Source organism: Glandiceps talaboti, chromosome 8, assembly GCF_964340395.1.
Source record: "Glandiceps talaboti chromosome 8, keGlaTala1.1, whole genome shotgun sequence".
Classification (NCBI taxonomy): domain Eukaryota; kingdom Metazoa; phylum Hemichordata; class Enteropneusta; family Spengelidae; genus Glandiceps; species Glandiceps talaboti.
This window is the reverse complement of record NC_135556.1, coordinates 15,807,698-15,826,568: the sequence shown is the minus strand read 5'-3', so window position 1 is coordinate 15,826,568 and position 18,871 is coordinate 15,807,698. Positions and strand designations below refer to the sequence as shown.

The 18,871-nt window shown below is 35.3% G+C and overlaps 2 protein-coding genes across 2 annotated transcripts; both read right to left on the bottom strand.

The window, feature by feature from the left end:
• Window positions 1-2,207: 2,207 nt before the first annotated feature.
• LOC144439259 (bifunctional glutamate/proline--tRNA ligase-like) lies at window positions 2,208-7,000 on the bottom strand. Its single transcript, XM_078128533.1, has 12 exons — window positions 6,839-7,000; window positions 6,388-6,597; window positions 5,798-5,870; window positions 5,540-5,619; window positions 4,967-5,224; window positions 4,681-4,752; window positions 4,265-4,390; window positions 3,779-3,952; window positions 3,430-3,590; window positions 2,932-3,010; window positions 2,608-2,672; window positions 2,208-2,364 (listed from the first exon to the last, which is right to left on the bottom strand). Exons 1-12 carry the CDS (start codon window positions 6,998-7,000, stop codon window positions 2,208-2,210), a joined length of 1,617 nt encoding a protein of 538 aa, XP_077984659.1.
• Window positions 7,001-11,671: 4,671 nt separating this feature from the next.
• Window positions 11,672-17,927, bottom strand: LOC144439258 (beta,beta-carotene 15,15'-dioxygenase-like). Its single transcript, XM_078128532.1, has 8 exons — window positions 17,803-17,927; window positions 16,388-16,800; window positions 15,713-15,854; window positions 14,824-15,275; window positions 13,882-13,990; window positions 13,446-13,531; window positions 12,926-13,037; window positions 11,672-12,531 (listed from the first exon to the last, which is right to left on the bottom strand). The coding sequence occupies exons 1-8, from the start codon at window positions 17,909-17,911 to the stop codon at window positions 12,377-12,379; spliced, it is 1,578 nt and encodes a 525-aa protein (XP_077984658.1). The 5' UTR covers window positions 17,912-17,927; the 3' UTR covers window positions 11,672-12,376.
• Between the last annotated feature and the right edge of the window lie 944 nt (window positions 17,928-18,871).

Below are 18,871 nucleotides of genomic sequence, written 5' to 3'. Positions count from 1 at the left end.
CAGGTGTATCACATCTCCCGTTAATTTTCTATTTCATCACGAATGGACGGCATAACTCATACATGTGATATATAGTCGTGTGCTGGTCAAGAATGAAATTACCCTTATGTAGTATACTATAAATCGTATACAAGACCGCCAATGCCGCTGTCTTGTGTGTTATACATTCATGGAGCACAGACAGTACCTTTGAATCCGTGACATATTGCCACCATATAAAGGGTTATATGCTTGACAACCTAAAATTATCTCAAAGGCGAACAGTATGGTTTCCCTAGATAAAAGAAACAGTCATGTCATATGTTCCAGCAGCTGTACATGTGGTTCCAGCAGCTGTGGTTATGTTATGCTAAACAGTTTGTTTCTATCTTTAGAATATTGCTTTCCAATTTATAGACCAGAATTCGCTAGGTATGAATTAGATTCAAACAAAAAGCGAGAACTATATTTTAATACGACTCAATGTCTGATAAAAGGATGGCTGATTTTTAAACTGCACAGCAGCTAAAACTCAACACACCTCCACATCACTGTTACCAGCATAATAAAAAGGTAATATTCAAATCACAACTTTCAGTTTGATATAAATATACATTGTTCACACATGGTTTGTCTACTGGGCAGGACGTTTTGTGTGCTAATCTATTGTCATGTTCATGTTTACAAGCAGTGTTACAGAGGCCAAGGTATTAACTTACATTTAGAGACTAAATGTAATGCTTAGTGAACTCACACTGGGGTGATCTGACACAAAGCTACCCCACTCTATCCACGGCTGAATCATGCTGGTGTCAACAATAGTGCATTTGGTAAGAGGAACCACGAAACGAAAGAATACACATACACAATGATAAATTGTTCTCAATCGATCAGCTAAACGATTTCACACGTTAGCATTTGTAATCCTGGTGATATCAAGTGCTACAACTAAGTCGGTACCAGTCCTTGTTGACTGATTCGGTATATTGACAAACGAGTTTAGAGTGCTATTGTTTTATGTACACTAGTTTGTTGGTATTACATTTTGAAGTACCCATGAAAGAATACTTGTCCAATAAAACCAGTCGGTCTATTCCGTCGAATTTAGCATAGGTCTGTTGAAGTGACAGGAGACAGAATTGAGTATGGGAGTGTCAGTACTATAGAAAACAGAAGTGTACAAGTATTGAGCGTCTTGCACATCATCATCATCATCATCATCATCATCATCATCATTACAACAACAACGTACAACAACAACAACAACAACAACCCCACCCCCAAAAAAACTACAGAGAAACAAATAAAAAAATAACCCAACATCATCATCATCATCATCACCACCACCACCACCACTATCATCATCATCATCATCATCATCATCATCATCATCACCAGCTGAAAAACCTCATAGCAATATATATGATATGGACACTTTCTAAATGAAGACATTTTTATTTTCACTTACATGTAAAAGTATGTGCAATTCACATGTGGAACGTAGATGTTGCCCAATCCAGACCATAACATTCAAAAGGGTATTTCAGTGATGACTTTACATTGCTACAACAATAAGACTATTGAGATGCCTAAGATATAAACTACTGAAGTAATCTAAAATTATCGCCTATAAGTTCAAAATCTGGACAACAAAGTGTCGTAGCTCTAACCTCTTAACTGTACAAGTAGGAAGTAGTATTTCAGTGTTACACTGATAACCCTTGACGTATACACACACTGTCCTCGCACATTTGCTGCATTATGAACTGACTGCGCATAAGAAAGGGTCCCCTTGTGAAAATGGATTTGAACATAAATATTTAGCTTGCTTGTACCAGAAAATAAACACAGTGGATGCAATAATTATTATAGTGACCTAACTTTCACAGTAGAGAACTGCCTTGAGACTTGACCATAACAGATGGAAGTTTAAGATTGATATTAAACTGTATTATAAAAAAATCAAAAGGAGAGATATGTGTTGCTACATGATTTTCAATTGTGCAAAATAAATTACGGATATTCACATTTTGAAATGATCGAACATGACAGATTGGAGCTGACTATTAGTATTTTAATAATGTATATGTTATACTTTATGAAGATTTGTGATATTCATTGGACTAAATGCAGTATGACTACCAATATTTATGATTATCATAGGTCCTGCATTTTTGTGGACTATGTTTGGATTCAGACCACTATAGTCAAGTGGTCTGAAGTTGGGATTAATAGCTGCGTCCAAACATGCAATATTTGATTGCTGTATTCTTGCAATCTGGATGTATACATTTAGTTGTGGCTGTCACCTCGGTCGGCTGCTCTAATGGGTAGCACAGCGATTTGGCACCCATTGATGGAGCACCAGGCTCGACATCTTGATCCCTGTGTTAAAGGTGGAAATATAATTTCAATTAATTGTTGTTGTGACCGCAAAACTATTGGTAAAATATTTCATTGGTGTAAACTTTATTGAAAAATTTCACTTTCACCCAATCATTCGTGTCCAGCTGTTAAGATGACTTACAGAAAAAAAAATTTTGTTTTAGAAATTGTGAGATTGGAGTTTTGTACTGAGTTGATTCTTCCACGATAAAATCTTCTCGTGTGAATTTTGTTGAGACTTACTTTGCACTACCCTTCTTTATTCGTTCTTCGCATGGGATTTCGCCACAGAATGGTGCCATGATCAGCTGCTCAAGAGAAAGAGAAACATATTATTCAATATATTAGTTTGGGGCAAGGATAAGCTATGTTTCTATATTTGAAGGTGTATCCTTGTGCAATGAAGTAACCGTTCATTTCACTCTGCAAACATAGAATTGCATCCTCTCTATATACATCCGACCTTTAGTCACAGACAAACATTTTGCAATCTCACAAACGATTGAGTACTCGACCGATGTCACCAACTACACAGGCTATTTTTATCATCTTTGGAGTGAAACTTACATTTTTCTGGTCAAGAAAAGTACAGAACTCGTTCCAATCTGTAGTCACTTTCAAATGTTCATCACGTTGTTTCTTAGCCCTGCAATAACAAAGAATAGTAATCTTATTCAAATGCTAGTCATACACTATTTTCAGCACTTAATCAAAGCACATGGCAGTATAAACGTTAATACAACACAATTGTCCGTTCGGATTTTTGTAATAGTTCAAATGAGAGAGGGAAATAATAAGATAAACTGAATGATGATCTAAGTGTTTGAGTGTTTTAACCTTGAAGAGGGACCTCGTAGGTCAATATCAATGTCTGACTGGCCATTTCTATGTCATATATATGAAATAAATATTCATTACTCACGATGATTCTATGGTGTCATAAGATAAAGATAACACTAGAATATGTATCATTATTTTTTAAACCTAAATACTTGTATATATCTTCACTCTGATAGTACAAAGTACATATATATCTGAAATGCCATATTAACCACCGAAACTCACTTTTTAAAGAGGTTGTCTTGTATATCTTCCAGCAATGACTTGATCTGCTCAACAGCTTTCTCTTCGGACAGCGTAACCTTTTCGCCAGTATCTCGACGCACTGCCACGAACTGCTTCTGCTTCAAGTCCTGTGGTCCCAGTTCTATACGTATGGGCACTCCCTGTCAGAAAGCAAATTAAAGTATTGAATATTTGCTTCATAAAATGCACAAAACAGGGTGATGTAGTAAATCATCTTATTTAGCCCCGGCTTTCCTTTTCCAATTTCGAGTCACACATACAACATTAACTCTATGATTATGAAAGATAGTTTGATTATGTTTAATAGTTAAAAAAAACACCATCTAACCTTTAACTCCCAATGATTGAATTTCCAGCCTGGAGAATAGTTATCTCGGAAATCACCCTTGGCTTTGATATCAGCATCGCTGAATATTATTACGTACTCCTGACACTTTTCCATCAACTCTTTCTTGTCATCTTCAGATAGTGTTGCAGTGATGCCACATGGTACAATGATGGTCTACAGAGAGAACAATTAAAGAAAGGTCACTAAGATACAGTTGTTGGGGAGTAATAACATTCTCCAACATCCTGCGAAATAACCATAATACTACTCCCTGAGTAATGGAATACGTGCTGCTGAACAAAGACAGTTTGAGGACACACAGAAGGTTGTGGGCAGTTTGTTTCGAAAAGTTTCACTGTTTAAGTTACAGGTATGGGGACGAAGAAAATCGTACGTGTACGTCCTTTTAGACTCACTCTAGTAGTACATCCGTTTACAACATTTTATGGAGGATGGGAGCATTACATGTGAAATTAAGGCACTAACCTGTACGCATGCAACTCTTGGTGGTAATACCAGGCCCAGATTATCACCATGCACCATACAAACCACACCGATGGTACGAGTTGTCACACCCCAGGAGTTCCGGTGTACATATTCGTGTTTGGAAGGCTGAAAGAACACAAAGAATGTTCTGAAATTTTCGAATCAAGCAAATGCTGATGTAAAAATCACCCAAGACCTGGTACCACCTACATGTAAATGTTACAAAGCATAAATTTTGCCATCTCTCTCATCGTTTTGGAAATACATGATAAACAATGACAACTAACTGGCTATCTTAATACTAACTATCTAATTAAATGAACTATCTGTTGCTTTTGGTTAATAAAATAGTTTGTGTTAAATTTTGAAAAGTTATAGCTCCCAAGAAAAAAGCGTTGAATGACACATAGTCTTACCTGTGCTGGATCTTCAAATGTAATGTCGAACATCTTAGAGAAATTCTGGCCAAGGTGATGACACGTTGCACCCTACATTTTATAAACAAAGTAATGTGAGTACGATTTGATTTATAATAATATACAACAATACTAAGTTGCTTTGCCATAAGCAAACAATAGGGGCACAGTTATGACCTGATTAAAAAAGAATTCGAAGGGATTGTATTCCAGCCAGTGCTAGTCACTCTGTAACCAGTGATATTGACCATCGAAGAACTGAGTGTCAATCAACGGAGCCAGTTACCTGGATAGCCCTACCATTAGCAGATATGTATGCTTCGACAGTGGTTGTGAAATCAGCTCCGGCAAACCTTTCCTTTTCTGTTTTCTCTCCCTTGACCACTGGAATGGCTAATAATTCCTCATACAACTTGGCATAGAAATCAAGGATGGTATAAACTTCTTCCACGGCATCTGCACGATTCGCCCAGGCTGTGTGACCCTCTTGCCATAGAAATTCACGTGTTCGCAGGAATGGTTGTGGGTGCATAAATTCCCATCGCTGTCAAATACAAAAGCGTATTTTTATGCAAACGGTAAATATGTGAAATATCAAAATAAATCAAAATCACTAGCTAGTCTTTCTACACGATTACCATAATCTATCATTCATTAGATATCCCGTCTTTCTTGTACCCACACACGGATAAGATGGTCAAAGAACTTGATTTATATACCCTTCAATTACAACAAATACATGGTTTAATTCAAATAGGTTTGCAAAGTCTGCTCCCAGAAGCCGCCGAAGTAAACCAGATATGCAAATAGTGTGTGTAAAGGCTCGCGATTTAATTTAAGTCGGGATGCAAATACTTACCACAACATTGCACCATTGGTTTAATTTCAAAGGCAGGTCTCTGTGTGATTGAACCCACTTCGCATATGCTGGATACATAACTAGAAAGGGTAAGTATTTCGGGTTAGTTGAAATCATTGACGTCTAATAATAACATTTCCAAAAATATGTAAAACATATGCAAAATAAATCGTCAACTCTTCGTACATCTGACGTCATAAAACATGTAAACAAAGAATCAAATAAACAAATAAAACACACACAATTAGAACTGATTACCTGTTTCACTAGTTGGTCGAATAGCAATGGGTTCAGGGAGTTGTGATGAACCTGATCTTGTTACCCAGGCAACCTAATTATTTGATATATGTAAATAAAATATATAAATAAAAAATCAAATCAAATCAAATAAATAAATAAATAAATAAATAAGTATATAAAGTTCTGATTTATTGATTCACAATAATTCTTTGTGTATAAATAATGCAATACCTAATTAGTTCTTGCTAATCCCGTAGAGAAGATATGTATAAGTTTCAATAGTCTCAGAATTAATGTTGTAGTTTTGAGATATAGTGTTCACACAATCGACAGACAGACAGGCAGACAGACAGACAGACAGACAGACAGACAGATAAGGACATAACGCACCCTTCTCTTAGCGAAGGTAAAAATGATAGTACGTGTCCTCATTAAAACTGTTGCCTCAGATGGAATAAAGACGCTGCATACATATGCAAATTGCATTAGAATCTTTCATCATTATCATATCGATAACACAAGTTAAACATATTTCAATTAAAACTTAAATCCACAGACAAGGAAAGAAACCTTGAATGCTAATTATAACAAATAGTCAGATACATCACCTCTGGAGCAAAGTCATCAATGTGTGTCTTTTCTCTGTCTAGTGCACTCTGAGATACAAAGATTGGAAAGTAACAGTTTTCGACACCAAGTTTCTTTATCCTCCTATCAAAAAAAGATTTGATTTCCCCCCATATGTTGTACGCCCAGGGACGCAAGACGTAGCAACCACTGACGTCATAGTACTCTATCATTTCAGATTTGGTGATAACCTGTAAATTGAAATGGAATTTGGAGATATAAACATGGTGGCGAGAGGGAGGGAATAACAGAAAGAAGGGTAACGAAAAAAGCGGGCGACAAAGAATTCGTTTATGTGATTTATTCCTTCACTTATATATGATATGCTATATTGTTTAACTATAAACCATTCAGATGTCTTGCAATAATTATATGTATCAAAATAAAATTTGACAAAAGATAATTTCTGTAAATAAAACACTGAAAGTCTACCTGAGAATACCAGTCGGAAAGATTTTCTTCTTTCTTAGCTTCCATACCCAATCTTGATTGTTTCTTGGTTCCGTCTGTACTTGATTTATCAACATTGCTTTTATCAGTTTGATCTTTACCTGGTGGTATAGGAGTATCTTTCTTTTCTTGGTCAGTAGACATCTTGCTTGGTTTTACATCTACTGGAGTGTGGTATCCTTAAATAAACAAATCGTGTACGTACAAATTATGAGGACAATTGGGATCTTTGCTGTGGGGCACATTGCCTCATGGGAGTCAGTAGAAATGTTTATGCAATTAGGTGAACAATGCATATTCATTACATTCACTAAAAACTGCAGTCAGTCCAACTACAATGACAAACCAATTGGGAGACATGAACTTGAGATTGGTAAAATTTGGTTTGATGAATAAAGTTGACAATTCCTTTATAGTCTACGTTAATACTTTATTACCGACGTTTCGACCCCACATGGGAGATCTTAGAGGGATGGGGTGAGGTGGGGGGGGGGGATTTCTTACCGCTGTACTAAGAAACGTACGTGTAATAACTGTGTTGTCTGGTGGTCTGTGGCATGAATTACAATTCATGTCAATACTTATTGAATGAAAAGTTTCTGACCTATGGTGTACATACCTGGAAGTCAGTAGTATAAGTTGCCTCAAGGTTAGTATGTAATAAATCATAATAACGATATACGTGTACGTGAAAGTGCCACTGCCACATTAAGTCATTCGAACAGTTTGACCTCACAACATGAAGTGTTTATAGTGTGCTCGGGACATTTCTAAATTGCTAAAAAGGAAGCAAACCGGTCTACAGTTATTGTACTGAAATGTGAGGATGTTAGTGGACAGGTAAACTGTTATGCATATACTCAAGGGTTGTTGGTTTCGGCCATATTGTTCGGTCACTCACACATAAAACGGATATTTTGACAACATTTGGCTGAACCATAATTCGTGGTGGTGGTGGTGGTGGTGGTGGTGGTGGTGGTGGAAGGGGGTGCAGAACGGATGATTGGGTTAGTAATACGTAAATATTGACATCGCAGTGAAATTTAAAAGGTCAAATTACAATTTATATCGTTATAAATTGGTATAACTATTGCTTACAATTTTACACAGGGTGAAAACGAAACTACACGATATATTTGTTCCATGGGTGAAGACTTGGCGAAATAATTCAGTGTTCGTAACATAGTGAAAAGTAATATAATGTTTGCTCAACATATATGAAGCACGATATTAGTTTTTGAATGTGAACATTTCTGTTTTTATGTAAACCTGGCATAGCGTATACGTAGCCTATTTCCACGAACCAAAAACTGTAGCATCATGCAATTATACATGTACATGTTTACATAGGGGGCAGCATCGCATACGATTATCGGTAAACATAGTAATATATGAATTGGACTTTGCAGCTGTATATTTCAAAATGAAAAATTATCATATAAAATATCATGCAGTGAATTCATAAAATAATGATAGCAGCACAAAATACAACTGACGTATTAAAAGTGGATAAACTACAGTCATTTTTTTAGTAATTCATCAGACCAGGATAAGGCTAGCTATGAGAACATTGTCTTCTCGTCGAAATGTCAAACGTACATGTACAGCGATTACACCACACGGGCACTAGTACTGTTATTCGCTTACCTTTGATTGCACTGACTGACAGGGTAGGGTTTCTTCTCAAAACGTTTCGGACTAGGAAAAGTTTAAGTACTGATTCAGAAAGTTGCATTATGTAGTAACAGTAGTGAGTCGTTAGTGTATCTGATATGAAACCCTTCACTCGTTTTCATTCGTTGCTGACAGGGTAATTCAATTGCTGTTTTATAATCCTGTAAATACTAAAGGCATGATCTGTAGTATGAATGCAACTTTGTACGTATAGTTGGCGCTCTTCAAAACATCAAAAACGTCTGTCGGTGCCAAATCTGTGTAGTCATTGAGAAAGGCGTCAAGACACTGCTGTTAGACAAGATATTTCTATTAATCGTTGATATTAAACCATTACGAACCGTTGTTCGACGCCATGGAATATTACTTTGAAATGGAGTTTCGTACTCCAAAATGTGTTATGTTCCTAATAAACTCCTTTGCAAAGAGGGTGTCAAAGCCGAAGTGAACTTTTACTTTAAACACAGATTCAGCTAATAAATGAATCAAACTGGCATTATGTTGCCATAAAAATTCCACAGCATTCGGTAGGATTCTACACAAAGTCTATAACCATTCCCTAGAAAACTATATCCTTAGATTCTGACAAACATTCACAAAATGGCTGCGTACAGTTAATGAAGCTATGGCAGAAAATTACCCAAGTTTTGACATTTCAAAGTCAATATGTTTCATTTTATTTCCAAAATTCACATACATATCAACAAAGAACTACTAACTCAAGTTGCCAATATGTTTGATTGGACCTTTTCTTTAAAAAGTCAGTGGTTTATTATCAAAGGATTGAATATGTGAGTGGGAATATATAGAAACACAATACAAAATATCTTTGCAGCAAAATTGTGATGTATATATATCAATTTCCAGGCTGGTATTATAAAACTAACAGGACTTGAATCAATCGCTTCGATTCAAATATCACAATGTGGTCAGAAAAAAGCAAAATAAAGACAAGCTAAGAGCCATAATCACCATTTGTTAGGAGGCATAATAAATTACAGTATCACTCACGTCCAACATACACGTTAAATAACCGACTTACTTCTGAACAATATCAATAATTCCAGCCTGGTACCACCATCTGTTTCTCGTCACTTTCATGGGTTGACTATTTTTAATATTTGGATGAAAATAGAACATGTAGTTACCATGGGTCGCTCCAATATAAATTGCCCTACACGGAGCCACCTTCAACATCTGTTCAATCATCGATGAAGATGAGTAGGGAAACTATACTTTCCCTACTCATTTTTTTTGCAGCTTTTCATGTGGTTTTTTTTTCACGTGAAAGTATCTCGGTAGATCACAAAAAGATGGGCGAGGAATGTTTGTGTATAATTTTGTTTGTTGGCGGAAAGATTTGTTCTACTGAATTATTTAAAAGAAAAACGCTCTTTCCTTGATGAGTTAAACACTTTCATAGTTCATTAGTTTATAGCGTGAGCTATCAGCCTGCTAGTTTCACCAGTCATGTCTAGACTATTAAAGTGACCATGTGGATAAGGATTAGGTATTTATTTTTGGATTTCTAATTCATAAAACATTTTTATCATCATGGTTTCCTACTTGAAAAATGAATGTGGAACAACATTGACCAAATCTGTGTTTGTAACTCAATACATTGCAAAAACCTAAACAATGTGTAAAATGTTTGTTATTGTATGTAAAATAACAACGATTGTATTAATCTCTTACAATTGATTTAGTTAATATATACAAGGACTTTTTCAAGTAGGAAGCCATGATAAAATTGTTTCATAAATCAAAATTCCAAAATAAATACACAATCCTTATCCATGTGGCCACTTTGACATTTATATTCCCTACTTAGAAATGTTAATACATTGAAATTATTCATTAAAATTTAAAAAAAACAAATAAAATATACTTTTAATTAAACCTTTATGAAGGATGAAACACAATGGATTTCATAATAACCGCTGAAATGGGACAATAAAAATGATCTCGTACAACAGCTGCAAGGACATTGTGATAATGACATTTAACACATACAAGATACTTATTCTAGCTGTGTATAATTAGATAGAAGGATGACTATATTATGTCTTAACCAGACTACACACACAAACACTCACATGACGCAAATCATAGTAGGAGGAAGCGTTGCCTGTTTAATGTGTGCACGGCCACGCAGAACTTTATTAGAACAATACAAGAAGTACTGAAAAGCCGGACAGCCACACTGGCTACCGGTACGAAACTTGCGAAAGACCCTGGAAAACATTACGGAAGAGGTCTGCATAAAACGAATCTCAAAAAGTACAAGAAGCACCTGGCCGCCCAGGAAAAATCAGAAATAAAAACCCTGCAATTTTTAGGGGAAAAACGTCTGGAAACCTGTACTCGAATGCAATGCTGCAGGTGCTAAAAAAGTCGAGTATCTTTTTTACAGAATACGAAAAAGGCTTTGCAAAATATCAATCGAAGCAAACAACTGAACAAAAAATGAATTCCGAAAGAAACCGAATTTTGCCAGACTAAAAAACAAACTTTTTTTGAAGTGGATATCACTGCACACAGTGGCAATGCTCGACTGACGAATACTCCCAAACATTCGTTTAAATACACCGCGTTGCACAGAACACCTGTGCAAAGCTTGCCAACGTAACGATTAGCACGTAATTACGTCATGCACAGACAATAATTTCCCGCTTTACTTCGAACCACGGGAAATTTAATGTAAACGCTCTCTTAGCCCGTTCACGCTCTCCTAGGTTGTTACTCAGTATTCACATCAGAAAATGTTAGGTTGAATATATTCAAATATTATTTTAAAATACAATGGAATTAAGACTAACGTTTTCCCAACTATATATTGCTTGCTGTCGTTTTAATATTTATATTTATATTTATATTTATAATATTAAATTTAAGAATTTAAGAGGACAAAATATTTATGATAGATCATAATAATAGTTGAGATCTTGATATATATATATATATATATATATATATATATATATATATATATATATATATATATATATATATATATATATGAGAATACTTTGTTACAACATAAATATATCTCAAAAATAATAAACAGATGGTTACAAAATAAAGGCAAACAAATATATAGTAAACTCAAATATATTATATTAGTATTGAAAATCCATCAATGTTCAACAGAACCGTCAGAATTACAGCAATGTTGTACATTTGTTGTAGATTCATTGTGAAATCCGACAGACCGACAATTACAGAATGCAGAGAATTCCTGTAATGTGGGTATTTTTATTGGGAAATATCAACGAAACCTAGGGATATACTAGACTCTCTCACAGTCCTGGGAGCTTCGCATATAATATAGCTAAAACTTGGGTTGTTTTGTTTATCAGATATTCAAATCACAGTCAGGGTTTGTCGTTGAGGAATAACTGTTACTGAGTGTTTCTGTGGGAAGCTTCAGTAAACCATTATTTTTGCATTTAAAATTTAAAAGTAAATATCAATAAATATCTAGGTTTATGGTAAAAGATGTTAAACCTTCTACTTACAATAAATTATGTTGACTGACTGCCACAAATGAATTTTTGTCAAACATTTTACAGTATGCATTGGTTTGCCCATTAACCTGGCGATTGATTTCAATCAAATCTCGATGAAACGGAGCTAATACTAAATTGTATTCGCTGTTGGTGAAACAAATCACCAAGTCGTGTTCTTTCCTAATCCAAATAATGGCCCTTACAAATAAAATATTAACCAGATTTATTTAGTGTATACCAAAAAATTCAAATTTAGACTTATCTTTACGTTTGAGCACATTCAAGGAACGATTTTAATCTTAATGTAACTGCGCATGCGTCTGTATTATTGACCGTCTTATTCTTTGTTTGGCGCAAACATGCCATGGACACTAACAGGAATTTCTGTCGGTACTTCGGCACGTGCTATTTCTGTGAAGGTCTGGGCATCCAATACAAGGAGGAAAGCCTGTTTTGACTCCTGTGATGTTGTGACAGCAGACAATACCACACCTGAATATAAAGGAGAGACATTCTAAATACTAGTATTTGTGTATAATGATAATATCACAAAAAGGGAAAATATGTGCCTTTGGAGAAATTTCTATCCCGGACTAATTAAAATGGAAAATTTGCTTTCTCAGGTGAACTACGAGAACGTATGGGCATGGCATGCAACACATAACATAAAGATTGACTGTTAAAAAAATATTACACTGAAAATTTGGGTCGTTACAATTTTTTCAAACCATCCACCTATAGCTATCAACAATAAATCATTTCAGATTTGTAGTGGTTGTAGAATTTACCTGAAGGGTCATCCTATCCAATTCTCGTCACAATACGAATACATGAAGTGTTATTGTACAGTAACTGAGCGTTGAAAACCTATTAAATGAAAACATACCTTCATCTTCTTCCTTTGCATCTGGTGCAGGTACAAATATAGGTTCAGATGCGAAGCAGTGTTCTTCATGCCAAAGTTTGTGCGTCTTCTCTTTGGCATCCATTTTTACCAGCTATGCAGACATAAATTATAGTAATGGAAGACTGCTTGATATGATTGCAAAAGGCCCAAATTATCTCACTATCTCCCGCTATAAATGATGACGACCAGACAACTTTTGTTCCTACTATACCAACATTTACCTGCATCAGTTCTCGATATACTTAACAACTCGAAATATTTCCAATTTTATTTTCGAAAAAAAATAGAATTTTTTAACATTATGCATAATTCTTAAATCTGCCTCTATATCTTCATCGCTGTCTCCTACACACTCAGCTGATATCACGTGACTGGTTCATCTTTTAAAAGCAGAACTTGAAATTCTTCGTATGATGTTTGTAATTGTCACGATTGCTCTTTGTGTATATAAGTTATTATTTACAAAATTTGTTCAATCATAGAAACAAACTTAACTTACGTCTTGAAAGAATCTTCCCATTCCATATGCATATCTGTATGGTTTGGTATTATAATGATCATAGTTCATTCTGGGTAATTCAAGTTCTGAAATGTACATGTAAAATTGTTATTTTACCTGCATACAAGGGCTTTCTTTGCTGACATCTTTAATATATCATTCATCTGTGTACCTTTTGGTAAGGCTCTCTGTGTGGTTATTTCAGTAAATGTAAGTAGTTTACCAGGTGTGAGATTCTATGAATGCAGGGTTCTACGTACCCAGTATAGTATGCTATGAGTGCATATAATTAAGAGGTAACCGTGTGCTTATATACAACACACATCAACAGTAAATGTTGAAATCTAGAACAGTGACACGGTTTAACTGCTTAAAGGATGACATTGTTGATATTGGTGACTGAAATATGAAGTTAAGACATTCCTATTTCACTTACCATAGTCTATGAGTGGTTCATACATACAATATACGCTGTTATTTCCCTTCTTAACAGCTGAAGCAGTCATACCTTCTAGTTTGACACATTCCGTCCCTAATGCGGCTTTCTGTATATTTTTTTTCCATTGAAGAAAATCAATCAATCAATCAATCAATCAATCAATCAATCAATCAATCAATCAATCAATCAATCAATCAATCAATCAATCAATCAATCAAATAATGAATAAATCAATCAATCAATCAATCAATCAATCAATCAATCAATCAAATAATTTTCAAAATTCGATACGACGTTGATCGATGTTAAAATTGCCAACATTCATCTTGATAATGTAATCATTCAAAATTGTGTACGAAGGTATTTTAGGAACAAAATACTTAGTATGTCACCACTTCTGTTCAATTATCACTCCTATCTTGTTTTAGAATACTCACTCCATATTTCATCATCGCCCTTGCATCTTGCCACTACAAATGCATGCAGGCCAACATGTATAATATTGGACTAGTAGTCTAAGAATAGTCTACATTTCCTTTTACACTTTTGCATTTTTATAACCCGTCAGCTGTGTAATAAGAGCGAGTGAATGACTCGCTTTTTAAAACAAGTCACGTCTTGTGGATAATCATTGGGTGCGGACCCCAAAAACAATTTGATTGGTTGTATTGCAAAATACTATGTACTGCATATGCCTTCCCGTATAGATTGAATACATGTCATGGTGAACAATATAAGTCATTATATATATATATTTTTTAAATCCAGTTGCAGCTAGTGCAGTTTTAGCGTGTATGTATCCACATAGCCTGATGAAAGATTCGCTGTTTGCTAAACAGAGCGCCACCAACGACGAATCTCGCAGTTTATTATCCGAATCGAGGCAAAGGCAAAGTATATGTACTTTTAAAAAATAAACAAAACTTGTAAATTACTTACCTTGTCTATACTTAAAGGCAAAACAAATCTCCATGGTTGGGGACCTCTTGGTACAATACCCTTCCGTAGTGGCTCTAGATACAGATCGGGAAATACGTCGCCATCTTTGTAACCGCTGACATCTGCTATGATGTGACCATCCTCTTCATAAGTATTAATGTGGTGAAACATGAAGAATGGAATGGTTGTATACTTGATAGGTAGAACCTCACCAGTATCACGTTTAACCACGTAGAAACGAGCTGGTTGATCTCCGCGGTACTCAAAACAGTCAAGAACTGATTTGTCTGTCATATTCCTGAATTGTAATTTCAGGAGATTGATCACCAATGACTGCTCCACGAAGACGAAGTAATTTTCACTCATACCAAAACTGTGATAGTACGAAGGATGGAACTGACTCACTGGAAAGGAGCATACTAGGGAAGCGTCTTTCAGTGGATCGTCGGTGCCTGTTCATTGATCAAGAAATATAAATATGCTGCTATATTGTAATTATCTACCTAGCTGTATAATTGGGGACCTGGTAGGATAAAAGTTGCAATGTGAATGCTTTAATCCTATGCGCTTATAAAGGCTGCATTGGATTGTATGCTCCCAGGGAGTTGAGGATTAAAATGTCCGTTGTGCCGCTATAGATGCCAGGGGTAATAATTGGAAAGCGCTTTGACCACAAAGTGGGAAAGTATTATACAAAAAGCAAACTTCAATATGCATGTGCTCAGTTAAAAAAAAACTAAAATTACAAACAGCACAATTTCGTTCAAAAAATGATGCAAATTAAGACTCTGTGTATAAAGGCCACATCTTCATAACATAAGTTCATCTTGATTAATAGCAGCCAAACAAAGTGTTGAAATTAAATAGGACACAAACATTATATACATACCGGGGCTTGGTTTCGGGATTTTTACAATCTTGTACGATGAATTAAAGGCAAAGTTTGATCCCATATTGTATAGATCTCCATTTTCAGCCGTGTGGGGATGAGCAGTTGAAGTATGTAGGGCAAAATACTGTGAGATATCAAACTGCAAAGAAATGACAGTGTGCTTCCATTAGTCGGATCATTATCAGTGGATGTGTACACTTACTATGCAATGCACATTGCCAGTGAGGTTGTTCTAGGATTAGCACTATACTAGTGACTAATGAATGCAAATCTGGTAAACTCTGATAAGACAGTGATAACTGTCGGAAATAGGCAAAAACAGTGAAAGGGAACAATAGTTATGGTGGCAATATTTAAAATTTGAAATATGAAGAAAAATGATATGAGAAATCCGTAAAATCGCGAGAACAAAATTAATTATTCATCCTTTACCCTGCGCTCACACATGTGACAAGTCATCGTCATACATCACACGCCCTCTACGGTGAGTCTTATCAGCCAACGCCGAAATTCATTATTTTTCTTTGCGTCAGCCAGGAAAAATTGCTCCGGCTTGCGAGAATGGTGACACGTGGCCTTGACTATCAATTGCATATTTGTATATGTCGTCAACTGGTCAAAACCTTGGGGCCGGGCATATCACCCGGAGTTGTTTACTGGTAATTAACTGACCTTTTGGTTCATGTCATTCAGGGAGTCTTTGTCGGCTTTCATTATCTGGGTACCTTCTCCATACACGTAGAAATCCTCACCAATCTGAACCCAGCTGATGGCATTGTTATCCGACTGTGAATCACCATCATCATCAATGAAATACGAAAATATTTTCCGAAAAATACTTTTACAAGGATCAGGAGAGGCCCTTGTACCTGCTTCGGTGACAATGATTCTATTGGCCTCCAACGATTTCTTGTAAGTCTCACTTCGTAGGTATTGGCTTTGAAAAGTGACGTCACCATCGCTGATGTTAAAGCGAAGTAACAAAGCCAAACCATCAAACCAATGATTATACTTGTCTTTTCCAACTTCAAACATATTGGACCCCACACGAAGTAGGCTGCCCTTTAACCAACTAGGAATCACACCTGTAAAATAACAAGGGGTTTCAATACTTATTAAAGGGTTGCCAAGGGTATTTTCGTACTCCGTACTCCGTAATCGGGCCATTTTATTTTTTTCTAAATTGTCAACTGTTCCAATAAAGTCCGTAAAATCACCAGAGTCGTAATTCAGTAGTCGACGTACTGCTTAAATCAACTATTTACTTTTGACTGTAATCTGTACCACTGTACTTTTTATACGTACAAGAACAGATTTAAACTGAATGCATCCCATAAGGGCAATACCATAGATTTGTTGGTCCTACACATATTGTTGGAATGCAAAAGTCTGAGCTATAACTCTTTTACATGATGTACCTCTTAATTGGAAAATAAATTAATTATATGAAACTATATGAAATTTAAAGCATACCTAATAATAAAAAAATGATTATTTATGCAAATTACACATCACAATTCCATACTACTTTTAAAAAATAACATTATGTCAAATACGTGTGATTTGTTATGTCTTATGTGTGTACTAAGTTAGATGAATTTTGAAGTATGCATTCTTAAGAAATAACCTGGTTACTGAAAATTATTATTTGTGCAAATTACTCATCAGACCTTTAAAAAAAAGCTATGCCAACACGCTTACAGGTTTTAACCACATTTTATGGAATTTGAAGTGTGCATTCTTCCATATGGCTTAATTACCCAAAATTATTAATTATGAAAATTGCTTATCAAAACTAAAACTGTTGTTGTTGTTGTTGTTGCTGTTGTTGTGGTTGTTGTTGTTGTTGTTGTTGTGTTTTATAAATATTAAAATAAAATTATTCATTCTGTGGTACTAGGATGCCGGATTTGTGATTTATATTTTCTCGACCATTGTATGGGCAGTAAATCTTGTATTTTGAATCAAAAAAGGCAATCATGTTCTATGTTGCCTGACTGTGTCATCAGTATAACATCAAATTATCAAGCAGTACATTTCAAATTCTGATTTCAAGTCACCGTCTAATTTTAAAATCATAAAAGTACCTTTTATACTTGCAGAAATAGGTGTCATTGTCTCCTCTTTAGGTGTGTGATATATCGATCCCAAATCAGCATTGTATTGTTGATCCACTTTGCTTTCCTCGGAGGACATGTTGGCGTAGTTATTCCTAGATCCTAGGTCCTACTTCGTAAAACGAATTCGAGCATGCGCACAGCTGTATTTGATACGTCTAATTATACACAGCTAGAATAAATATCTTGCATGTGTTAAATGGCATTATGACAATGTCCTTGCAGCTGTTGTACGAGATCATTTATTTGTATTGTTCCATTTCAGCGGTTATTATGTAATCCACTGTGTTTCATCCTCATAAAGGATTAATATAACGTATATTTTGTTTGTTTGTCTGCTTGCTTGCTTGAAATTTTATTGTACTAAAGTTTCTAAGCAGGGAGTATATATGTCAAAGTGGCCTTATGGATAAGGATTGTGTATTCATTTTGGAATTTTGATTTATGAAACAATTTTATCACGACTTCCTGCTTGAAAAATCAACGTCGAAGAACATATGCCAAGTCCTTGTATGTATTACAAAATGTAACTATTTTGTAAGAGATTAATACAATGGTTGTTATTTTACATACAATAACAACATTTTACACATTGTTTAGTTTTTTGCAATGTATTGAGTTACAAACACAGATTTGGTCAATGTTGTGCCACATTCGTTTTTCAAGTAGTTAACCGTGATAAAAATGTTTTATGAATTAAAAATCCAAAAATAAATACCTAGTCCTTATCCACATGGTCACTTTAATAGTCTAGACATGATGACTGGTTAAACTAACAGGCTGATAGCTCACGCTATAAACTAATGAACTATGAAAGTGTTTAACTCATCAAGGAAAGAGCGTTTTTCTTTTCAATAATTTCAGTAGAACAAATTTTTCTGCCAACAAACAAAACTATACACAAACATTCCTCGCCCAGCTTTTTTGTGATCTACCGAGATACTTTCACATGAAAAAAAAACATGAAAAGCTGCAAAAAAATGAGTAGGGAAAGTATAGTTTTCATCGATGATTGAACAGTTGTTGAAGGTGGCTCCGT

Excerpts from the sequence above, each read along its gene's own strand:
- LOC144439259 (XM_078128533.1), bottom strand. The coding sequence starts at position 7,000 with ATGTCTACTGACCAAGAAAAGAAAGATACTCCTATACCACCAGGTAAA. Across the intron at positions 3,011-3,429 it reads CAAGACAACCTCTTTAAAAA|GGCTAAGAAACAACGTGATG; the intron begins GTGAGTTTCGGT and ends TTGTTATTGCAG. Across the intron at positions 2,673-2,931 it reads CTTTTCTTGACCAGAAAAAT|CTGATCATGGCACCATTCTG; the intron begins GTAAGTTTCACT and ends TCTCTTGAGCAG.
- LOC144439258 (XM_078128532.1), bottom strand. The coding sequence starts at position 17,911 with ATGTCCTCCGAGGAAAGCAAAGTGGATCAACAATACAATGCTGATTTG. Across the intron at positions 15,276-15,712 it reads AATCCCGAAACCAAGCCCCG|GCACCGACGATCCACTGAAA; the intron begins GTATGTATATAA and ends ATCAATGAACAG. Across the intron at positions 12,532-12,925 it reads TGCAAAGGAAGAAGATGAAG|GTGTGGTATTGTCTGCTGTC; the intron begins GTATGTTTTCAT and ends CTTTATATTCAG.